At 42.5% G+C, this 12,031-nt stretch overlaps 1 protein-coding gene across 1 annotated transcript in view; it reads right to left on the bottom strand.

Moving 5' to 3' along the window:
• LOC135090397 (uncharacterized) overlaps positions 1 to 12,031 on the bottom strand; it is a 71,634-nt gene that overhangs the window by 21,697 nt on the left and 37,906 nt on the right. Inside the window, 1 exon segment of the mRNA XM_063987151.1 lies at positions 7,142 to 8,129. Within this exon segment, the coding sequence (XP_063843221.1) occupies positions 7,142 to 8,070 (929 nt within the window). The 5' untranslated portion in view covers positions 8,071 to 8,129.

Genomic DNA, 12,031 nt, shown 5'->3' with positions numbered 1-12,031 from the left:
GTCTTCAAGTCCGTCTGCAGCCCCTCAAAGCGCCGCGCACTGAGCCGGGAAAAATGTTTAGTGCCCCGCCAAGTACTCCAGGCTGACCTTGGCCAGCTCTCGTCCCTCTCGTTAGCCTCTTACATATTAGATCCCCGCCATGACCTTAGCCAATGAAAATAATCTCCTTCAGGCTTCCTACCCACTGTACCTACCTCCCCATCTCCCTTCCACATCCCTGCTTACTCCCAGTCTCCCTGCCTCACTTCCTTCACCTACACAGCTCCCTCCCTACACCGCCTACTTGCTTATTCCTACCTGTCTCCCTATATACACCTGTACCTACACACCCACCTTCTTGCCTACATCTCCCCACCTACCTATCTACCCATCCCCGCTAACCACCACCCACCTCCGTTCTTTAAGTAATAGTTTTATCACTCCTAATTGAAGTTCACATCCGCCTTTACATCACCTCAATTACAACAGTGGGAAGAAAAGATTAATAGTCATTCCTACCTTTAGATTTTTAATGTGGATGTATATAAGAGTACTTTTATATATTCTAAAGCTTATGTAAAACGTGCGATACTCAAAGTGATCATGTTTCCTGCTACTCATCCTCTTATCTAGCCTTCCTCGCAGTTATGTCTTCTCCCCCTCCTCTTCCTCCTCCTCCTCGTCCTTGCCGCCTCCTCTCTCTCCTTCTCAAGCCAGCAAACGATAACACACATATCTCACTTCACAACAAACAGAGTTATCCAAATGTGACAGCTTTATTGCAGCGAGCGACCAAGAGAGAGAGAGAGAGAGAGAGAGAGAGAGAGAGAGAGAGAGAGAGAGAGAGAGAGAGAGAGAGAGAGAGAGAGTACGCCGTAGAGGGAATAAATTCAATCTCTAAAACTTGAGGTAACTTTTTCTTTCTTTTCCTCAATGGACTTTATTTCTCTCCCTTCCTCCCTCTTTCCTCTTCCTCCTCCTCCTCCTCCTCCTCCTCCTCCTCTTCCTCCTCCTCTGCGGCGTCTCAAATCTCTTCATCAACAAATAGAGCCGTTCACGCTCCCGTCTGACTTCAAAGGGTCTTTATTACCTAACCGAGGGAGGAGGAGGAGGAGGAGGAGGAGGAAGAGAGAGAGAGAGAGAGAGAGAGAGAGAGAGTAAGACGTAATAGAAAGAAATCAAAAGAGCTGGAAAAGATTTGTCAAAAAAAAAAAAAAGATGGAGAAAAATGAATGTATTGGAAAGGAAGTGAGGAAGTGAAGGGTGAAAAGGGAGGAAGAGGAGGAGGAGGAGGAGGAGGACAAGAGAAGAGTAAGTGGGAGAGAAAACTGAGCAGCGATTTTACTGAAGTCACTTCCTGGTAAGAGAGAGAGAGAGAGAGAGAGAGAGAGAGAGAGAGAGAGAGAGAGAGAGAGAGAGAAAGAGAGAAACCGCCACGCACTTTCATCTCCATCCTTTGTTTTTAATCTTTGCGCTGTTCCTTTTGTGGCGGGATTAGACACGCCGCCAGAAGCAGATTGACGGTTCGACTCTCTTAAGATTTTCCAGTATTCACTCCTTTTGTGGCGACGCGGGAATGAAGAGAGGAAAGGCTGGCAGATATATTAACTGTACACTCTTAAGGTTCAGTATTTGTTCTTTTGTGACGGAATTAGAGATAAGATAAACAGAAACACTGACGGCTCCAGATTTAAGGTTCTTCAGTATTACTTTATATTGTGGCGACGTGGGATTAAAGAGAGCAAGGCTGATACAAACATTAACTCTTGCACTCTCCTAAGCTTCACTATTTCCTCCTTTTGTGACGGAATTAGAGAGATAATAGAAACATTAATTCTTGCATACTTTAAAGCTTTTCTTCTTGTGGTGACGCGGACAGCTAAAAGGTGATGACAGGACCACTGAGGCACACTTAACTTGTAAAGGTCAGTATTGCATTGAAGTGACCGATGACCTGAAGTGGTGAGGAAAGATTCTTCGAGTGTCACTCCTGTACACACACACACACACACACACACCAGAATATCCACCAGGCACCGAGAGGCTCTGGAGAAGTTTGGGAAGGGACTACTGCATCATCCGCGTCTCAGAGACATGCTGCCGCCCGACGCGCCTCGCCCTGTCCGTGCCACCAGACACCACAACAAAATAACGCCCCTGAAGGCGCCGCGCACGGACCGGTACAGACTCAGTGCGATTCCCACCATGGTGCGAGCCATCAATCGATAGTATTTCCCTCCTAGATTAGTCTTACCGTTAGGATTAATGTTAAGTTTTTCCCCATCCCCTATGTACATTTTCAGTTTGTCAACTGCCTAAATAATAAACCGTTTATTATTATTTTTATTATTATTATTACACACACACACACACACACACACACACACACACACAGGTAGACATGAAAAAAGAATCTTACTGACCACAAAATCACAGACATATTTAAACACAACATCTGAAAACTTGGCAAAACTTAAACAAATAAGCAGAAACGATAAAAAAAAAAAAAACGATACAAACATAAAATAAACATCATAAAACGAGTCACAAACACACAAACACACACACACACACACGAACACACACACACATCAGATCAGATCGCCGTGAAATCCGAGAGCATGGATTTTATTTGCGAGGTAATGTGGCGTAGTGTTTGCTTAGGCGAGGGTCCCCGGCCAGGAGGCAATAAGCGCCATGATGAGGCGGCCAGTGGTGGATATTAGGAGGCTTTCCACCTATTGATTCCTCGCCAGGGAAGGAACATGTTAGGCGTCTTGGGCAGCGGCAGCCAGCTCGTCACTACTACTACTACTACTACTACTACTATTACTACTACTACTATTATTACTACTACTACTACTACTACTACTACAACTGATAATAATAATAATAATGATACTGCTGCTATTATTACTACTACTACTACTACTACTACTACTACTACTACTAATAATAATAATGATACTGTTATTGCTACTACTACTACTACTACTATTTCTACTACTACTAATTCTAATATTAATACTGTTATTGCTACTACTACTACTACTACTACTACTACTACTACTACTACTCGTACTACTACAACTACTGATACTAATATTAATAATGCTACTACTACTACTACTACTACTACTACTACTACTACTATTACTACTGCTACGTAACCGAATCTTTTTTTATTCACCGAACCCAAGTTAAACTCAGCGTAAGATCTAATAAGACAAAACAGGAAGAATTACTAACTAACTCTCTCTCTCTCTCTCTCTCTCTCTCTCTCTCTCTCTCTCTCTCTCTCTCTCTCTCTCTCTCTCTCTCTTGATGCATAGAAATAGATGAAAAAAATGATAAAACGATGGAAGTAAACATAATAAATAAAACGTGACAAAGAAAAGGAAAAAGATTAAAGGAAAAAGAAAAGAAAGAAAGAAAAAAAAAGCAACGAAGCAGAATAATTTATGAATCAAAGGGAGATGAAAGAAGAAGATGAAGCGAAGAAGGATGAAGAGAAGTAGAAGGTCAAAGAAAAATATGAATAAATAGAGGAGAGAGAGGTGAAGATATATAGAAGGATTAGGAAAATAACGAAGAAAAGAAAACAAATGAAGAGAAATAGAAGGATCAAGAAAAAACACAAAGGAAAAGAGAAATGGAGAGAAAGAAGACAAAAGATGAAAACATGACACTGAAGAGAGAGAGAGAGAGAGAGAGAGAGAGAGAGAGAGAGAGAGAGAGAGAGAGAGAGAGAGAGAGAGAGAGAGAGAGAGAGAGAGAGAGAGAGAAAAGTGTATTGGTGTGGTTTTCAATCTTCGCAATGTACTGGAGAGGGAGAGGGAGAGGGAGAGGGAGAGGGAGAGAGAGAGGGAGGGAGAAGGTGAGGGAGTTTAATAATCATAGGAATTTTCGATGTATTTAGTCGAGTCGGGCCACAAAACGTATTTCTAATCACGAATATGAGAGAGAGAGAGAGAGAGAGAGAGAGAGAGAGAGAGAGAGAGAGAGAGAGAGAGAGAGAGACGGAAGGACTAGAAAAAACTGAAGAAACAAGAGATAAAGAGGAATAATAAAGGTGAAGTGGGAGAAAGATAAATTAATAAACATGATAGATGAAGAGAAAAAAAAGACTTGAAGAAAAAGACAAAAAAAAAGATGGATGACTAAAAAAAGTTGAATAAACAGGGAAGTGGAAAAAAGACGGATAAATAGACAAGAAAGAGAAAGAGGACGTAGAAAAAAACAAAAAAAAGACGAGAAAAGATGGAAGACTAAGAACAAAGATCAATACACACCGAGAAATACGAAAGAAAACGGAGGAAGGAAAAAATTAAATAAACAAAGTGAGGAAGGAAAAAAAGAAAAAGAAAATAGAAAACGTAAAAAAATAAAATAAATCACCTGCTACAGAAAATACAATAATTATCAGGGGGAAAAAATAGGCCTACCTTTCCTGACAATTCACTTCTAGTTTACGTTTTCTTCTTCCGATATTTCCTGTTAGATTACGATATTGGACTCTCTCTCTCTCTCTCTCTCTCTCTCTCTCTCTCTCTCTCTCTCTCTCTCTCTCTCTCTCTCTCTCTCTCTCTCTCTCTCTCTCATTCGTGATAAGGAATATGTTTTGTGGCCTGACTCGACTAAATATATTGAAGATTCCGATGATTATTAAGCTCTCTCTCTCTCTCTCTCTCTCTCTCTCTCTCTCTCTCTCTCTCTCTCTCTCTCTCTCTCTCTCTCTCTCTCTCTCTCTCTCTCTCTCTCTTTCACGATATGGGAGGAGATGGAAACACAAAGTGGAGGAAAAGGAGGAGGAGGAAGCGAAAAAGCAGGAAGAAGAGAAAGTAAAGATGAATAATATGAAATAGAAAGGGGAATGAGAGAAAGAAAGAAAAATATACAGCAAATAAAAAAATAAATAAAAACAGAAGGAAGTAAGGAAGGAAAGAAAGCAAGAAAGGAAGAAAGAAAGAAAGAAAAACATACAGAAAGAAAACAGGAAAAGAAAGAAAATGGAAAGGATTGAATAAAGAAAGTAAACAGATACAAAAATAAACAAGAAAAGAAAAAAAAAACAGGATAAGAAGCAAGGAAACTGATAATACCAAACACAACACACACAAGGTCTTCCAATACTCCAAAAAACTTAACATATCACATATCGACTCTCTCTTTATACTTACTGACACCAAACAGACACCTTAAGAAAACTCGATCCCTTTAAATGAACTATTACGAAGGATTAGACCTCATCTCGCAAGCAGACTTAATTAACTAGACTAGAATAAAGGGTTTGATTCAATATTGAGATAGAGTTAGTTCAATATGAGTTACGTTCAATAGAGGGATGAAAAAGAGAGGATGGATTTGTATGTGTGTGTGTGTGTGTGTGTATGTTTGTGTGTGTCCTGAGGGGATTGAATTGGTGTATGAACGAATGCACAGTACCAGCGGGTGAAACAATGCTACCAATGAATTTTTTGTGCGTGTTTTGCAAAGGAAATGAAGGTTTAGTGAGTCACAGTTACACAGATAGACAGGATGTTGTTTATTCTGAGACCGGAATGTTGCTATTGCTGCTACTACAACAACTACTACTACTACTACTACTACTACTACTACTACTACTACTACTAATACTCCCTCACCTTTACTTAATAGACTGAGAATAGGTAAAAAAAAAAAAAATTAATAATAAGCAAGATTTTACGCAGCGTCCAAAAAATAGTTTCTTTGTCCTCTAATAATTATGCTTTAATTTTGGGATTTTTTATTAAATTTTCCCTCCCTCCATCTCAGCTCTCTCTCTCTCTCTCTCTCTCTCTCTCTCTCTCTCTCTCTCTCTCTCTCTCTCTCTCTCTCTCTCTCTCTCTCTCTCTCTCTGTAATCGAATTTATGTTTAAGTTAAAGGGAAATTAAGAAAAAGTGTTACAAAAAGTGAAATTAATGTTTATCTTGTCCATTACACACACACATACACACACACACACACACACACACACACACACACACACACTTGTTGTTGACTCAAAGATTACGTAACCCACCAGCTGTTAGGCTCATTAGGGCGGTGTTGTGTGCTAACTCAATTTTCTTACAACGGGAAAAAGGGGAAGAGGATCTAACTATTAATTACCGAACTGGAGGAAGGAAAGTCTATACCGAAAATATCAAAGTTTTCCTATACACACACGTAAACAAACAAAAAACAAACAAAAAACAAAAAAAACAAAAAAAAAACATGACAAACAGAATTTTGGTGCTCAATTAAAGTGTCTTATAAGATTTTGGGAACCTACCGTAGATCTCTCTCTCTCTCTCTCTCTCTCTCTCTCTCTCTCTCTCTCTCTCTCTCTCTCTCTCTCTCTCTCTCTCTCTCTCTCTCTCTCTCTCATCAGGAAGTAGAAATCAAAGCAAACTCAATTTCACGATTACACTTCCCTCTCTCTCTCTCTCTCTCTCTCTCTCTCTCTCTCTCTCTCTCTCTCTCTCTCTCTCTCTCTCTCTCTCTCTCTCTCTCTCTTGCCGCTCGTAAACATCATTATAGACACGTTTCTTTTTACCTGGCGGGAGGAAATAACATTGGGAAAGTCAGGTAACACAGACTTGATCAATGAGGAACGTAACAGTGGAAATAATACGCTCATTTATAGGATTTTGAAAAGAAGGTGATTAACTTGGAGTGGAACAAAGGGTGGTCAGTAATGAAGAGAGAGATGGGGAGGGAGATAAAGGGAGAGGGGAAGAGAGAGAACAAATTGTAATGAAATGAAGTAACGAATGATTGGTGCAAGATTTAAGCTAACCTAACTAACCTAACCTAACTTAACCTAACTTAACCTAACTTAACCAAATCTAGCCTAACCTAACTTAACCTAACCTAACCTAACCTAACCTAACCTAACTTAACCTAACCTAACCAAATCTAACCTAACCTAACTTAATCTAACCTAACTTAACCTAACCTAACCTAACCTAACCTAACTAACCTAACCTAACCTAACCTAACCTAACCTAACTTAACCTAACTTAACCTAACCTAACGAAATCTAACCTAACCTAACTTAACCTAACCTAACCTAACCTAACCTAACTTAACCTAACCTAACTTAACCTAACCTAACCTCACCTAACCTAACAAAACAACACACCAGCTTCCACTCACCCGATGAACAGAAAGATGACAAGGCCATTCCCAACAAGGCCGAAGATCATGATGACGAGGTACAGCGCCGCCATGACGACGTGGTGAAGGTGGGAGGGCGGGGAGTAGGTCAGCCAGTGCGGGTTCACCACACATAACAGCGACTGGTCCGTGATGAGGGCTGACCACGCGGGGGGGACCTGACCCTTGTAACTCTTATGCGAGCAGCGGAAAGGTAGGGGGTCGCCGCGGGCCCCTCCCTGCTCCCCAGCCAGGTCTCCTCCTATCGGGGTCACTTTCACTCCCCCCTTGTCCAGAAGAAGCGATCGGTTCTCAAACACATCACGCGCCACTGTCAGGTTCTCGTGTCTCGCGTCCTGCGGGGCTCCGGACTCGCTGGTTCTCGTGGCGCAGCGGACCATCGCCTGGGAGAGGGCTCGCCGCGCTCCCGCCTCGCTGGGACCGCTCTGGGGGTGTGGGTGCGGGTGGTCGCGAAGCAGCAGCCCCGAGGAAGGCGTTTGGTAGTATGAGGGGGAGGGGGATAAGGATGAGGGTGAGGATGGGGCTGAGGTCGGGGTCTGGGTGGGGCTGGAGGGCGGTGAGGGCGCGGCTGTTACGTCTGGCACCACCTGGCTGCTCTCTGTCTCCAACTCACTTGAACAATTAAGTAAGACCTCCACCTCGCCACTCGCCTCACTGCGGCCAGGCGGCGGGTCCTCTGCCTGGCCGATGGTTCTCTTGTAGAAGGTCCTGACGGAGGGAGGAGGGAGGTGCTGGAGGGAGCGGTGCGGCGAGAATTCCAGGGCCGGGTGTGTTCTGGCGGTGACGGCGTTGGTGACGGCGTTGGTGACGTGGGCGGTGACGTGGGCGGTGATGGGCGCGGTTTCCACGGCCATGCGAAGGGGCAGGAGGAACATCGTGAGGCGGACCAGCAGGCCTCTCAGGGCCATCACGAGGGTCAGGCCAGGTCACTCCACAGTGCCGCGCGGGTGCAGAGTGCCCATGGCTCCTGTGGGGGGGAAAGGCGCTGTTAGTACACACACTCACACAGAGAAACACGCACACAGACAGACAGACAGACAGGTAAACAGATAGATGGATAGATCATTTATTGACCTCAATGTTAACTTTTGATATAAAAATGACAAAATTAATATGATGTATAAAACACAAAATACGTGAAAAAAATAAAAAAATAAAACAAAACGGCAACACACACACACACACACACACACACACACACACACACACACACACACACACACACACACACACACACACACACACACACACACAACAGCATAATAATATAACTTACGTACATTCTTGCTGAAATATTAATCTTGCACAGCGAAAGATTATAAACAACTTTTGGTATCTTCTCATATTATGTTTGGCGAGTCTGTTTACTCTGGTTTACCTTCTGCCCCCTGTGTGTGTGTGTGTGTGTTTGTTGAGGGCCGCTGGGAGCCTTTGTCCGACATGTGGGGAAGGAAACCTGACATGATGCTGATTGTATCCAGATCATTTCCTATGCAGGGCGGGGAGCGTGCCTCGGGGTGTGTCAGTTAGCTGCTGGGGTGCTGGCGTGATGGTGGTGGTAGCAGTGGTGATGGTGGTGATGGTGGTGGTGGTGACTGATGAAAATTAACCCAAGTTCTCATAAGCTAAAATATTTCATCAGTAACTCCTTGAAACACACACAGTAGCTTTCAAAACACAAGAGACGCTAATAAAAAAGGGTTGAGATTACCGCCCAAGGATTAATACGAACTTACCAGACCGCCACCAAAACGATAAAAGCACCTTGAAACCAGAATAATTTCCAACATAACGTGATGAAACTACAGAGATGACGCTAGAAAGGATTAACACATAGAAACTGTCAAAAATAACCACTGGAATCATGAAAACACACATGAAAACACCCAGTCACTCCCAATACACGTTAAAAGTATAGACGCCGGAAACGCACTCGAGACAACGAATCCAGAACTAAAAACGTCACTAGAACCAAGAAAACACACTCGAAAAATCACCCAAGTCACTTCCCATACATGTTAAAAGTAGAGACACGAAAAAAAAAAAAAATAAATAAAAAAAATACTTGAAACGAACCAAAACCAGAATCATAAAAACACCCTTGAATAAAAAAAAAAAAAAAAACCACAATGACATCCAGTATATGTAAAAAGTAAACCTAACAGAAAAAAACACTTGGCAAAACAAACCCGGAGCTAAAAACCATCACAAAACCACGTAAACACTAAAAAAAAAACCCTCAATAACTCTCACTACCTTATAAAAATACACACAACACTACAAGTACTTTAAACCAATGAACAAAATACAGGAACCTTGAAAAAAAATACCCAATCACCTCCAATACATATTTAAAAGCACATAAATCACAGAAAAACACTTGGAATCACCGTACAAGGCTTAGAAGAGTCAGTACACGTGTAGAAGAGATCAGACTACCTTCTCTCAGCCGCGCCACTCGAGCTGAAGGTTCTGCTTAGTGATGAAAAGGAAGGGGGAGAGGAACGGTAACTCATCTCATAACAGCCTACCTGGGGAGGGACCGTAGAGAGGGAAAGAAAGAAAAGGGAGAGAGAGAGAGAGAGAGAGAGAGAGAGAGAGAGAGAGAGAGAGAGAGAGAGAGAGAGAGAGAGAGAGAGAGAGAGAGAGAGAGAGAGGCTTATTTCTCTTTCCTCTCCGCTCGATTTCCCTCAAGAGGAAGCAGAATCAGACCACTTTCTTTTTTTCTCCCTTTTTTTCCTGTTTTTTTTCCTCGTCTTTCACTCTCTCTCTCTCTCTCTCTCTCTCTCTCTCTCTCTCTCTCTCTCTCTCTCTCTCTCTCTCTCTCTCTCTCTCTCTCTCTCTCTCTCACTTTCTTTTTTTCACCCACTTTTGGGTTTTTCCTCTCGTTCTTTTCGTTCTTCTCTCTTTCTCTCTTTCTATAATCCCTTCCTCGTCCTTCTCTGTCTCTCTTTCCAGTCCTTCTTTTCTCTCTCCTACCGTTCTTCTTCTCTCTCTCTTTCATCCAGTCCTTTCTTTTCTCTATTCCCGTTCTTCTCTCCTTCTCTTCTCTTGTCTCAAATGCAAAACTATTTTCCTTTCCTTCTATCTCTATCTTCCGTCATTTCTCCTCCCTCTCTCTATCTCTCTATCTCTCTCTCTCTCTCTCTCCTCCCGCCTCCTCCCGCCGTGGGGTCTTAGGACTTCCAGCGATGCGTTCATATAAGAGGCGCCGGCCAATGAAGACAGCGGGAAGGGAATACTAATGAAGATGCTATGCCAAACTATGTCATAAGGTTGGTGGGACATTACATAGATGCGCAGGTACGGCCAGGCAGGTAGGCAGGTGGACAGGTGGACAGGTGGAGAGGTGAAAAGGTGTGTCAGTAGATTTCCATGTGTACTAATGGAGTGGATAGATAGGTGGGTGGATGGATAGAAGGGTAGTTAGGTAGATAAAGGGATAAGTAGGTGGATGGATGGATAGATAGATAGATAGATAGATATATAGATGGATAGGAATATGATAATGAAATATATGGATAGATAGGTAGATTAATAGATAGATAGATACATACATACATGCATACATAGACAGACAGATAAACAGACACACAAATAGACAAATAAATAAAGAGACAGACAAACAGACAGACGGATCAACAGATAGATAGATAGACAGACTGAAAGATAAACAGACAGATGAAACAAACAGACGCACAAATAAACAAGTAAACAATTACATAAACGGACTGAAAAATAAACCAACAAACAGACACACAGATCAACAGACATAAGACGACAATAAAGAAGACTGTGAGGTGGTGATGGTGGTGGTGGCGGTGGTGGTGGTGGTGGTGGAGACATGTTTATCCAATAGGCGCATTTCCCACGTCACCACCACGCCTTCCTGAGTCATGGTGCGATAGTGAAGTGATGGTGACTATTGGAGAGACTTATGAGCAGAGAGAGAGAGAGAGAGAGAGAGGGAGAGAGAGGGAGATGGAGTGTGTGTGTGTGTGTGTGAATAATTTCTAGTTTCTGTCTGTTTTACGTTTTTTTTTTTTCTCTAATAGACTCGTATCTGTAAAAGTGAATGTGCGAGAGGAAGAGGAGGAGGAGGAGGAGAGAAGGAGAATTAAGAGAATTTCAATATATTCCCTAGTTTCTGTTTAATTACATATTACTTTCACTTCCTTGCTCCTTAAATTTGTATCAACGCAGATATGACAAGGGAGAGCAAGAGACGAGGCGATACGAGACGAGAGGGAAAACAGACACAGTTTCAATATAACCTCGAGTTTCAGCTTTATTACAACATGTTGCTCTTCCTCCCTTGCTTCCTATTTTGCAGCACGGCAAGCAAGGGAGAGACACGCGAGAGACGAGAGAGAGAGAGAGAGAGAGAGAGAGAGAGAGAGAGAGAGAGAGAGAGAGAGAGAGAGAGAGAGAGAGAGAGAGAGAGAGAGAGAGAGAAAGACGCACTGGGTTAAACATCTACACAATATCAGCATAATCTCGAGTATCTGTATTATAATTGAGAGTATATCACTTGCTTCCTTGCTGATATTGGTACCATTATAGGCATGAGAGAGAGAGAGAGAGAGAGAGGGAGAGAGAGAGAGAGAGAGACGGGCTGGGATAAACATACAAGCAATTTCACAATATTTTGGAGTTTCTATTATTCCTTATTATTATTGTTTCGTTGATTATATTTGAATGGCTGCACTGAGAGAGAGAGAGAGAGAGAGAGAGAGAGAGAGAGAGAGAGAGAGAGAGAGAGAGAGAGAGAGAGACGAATAGCGAAGACAAACAAGATAAACAGTTTCTCCTTCCTTTTCACAGAAGCCGCATAAAAAACGTGAATTTCAGGCCGGGGGAGCAAGCAAG

This window comes from Scylla paramamosain, chromosome 35 (assembly GCF_035594125.1).
Source record: "Scylla paramamosain isolate STU-SP2022 chromosome 35, ASM3559412v1, whole genome shotgun sequence".
In the NCBI taxonomy this organism is placed as follows: Eukaryota; Metazoa; Arthropoda; class Malacostraca; order Decapoda; family Portunidae; genus Scylla; species Scylla paramamosain.
The sequence above is the reverse complement of the archived record's forward strand: the minus strand, read 5'-3'. Positions and strand labels throughout refer to the sequence as shown.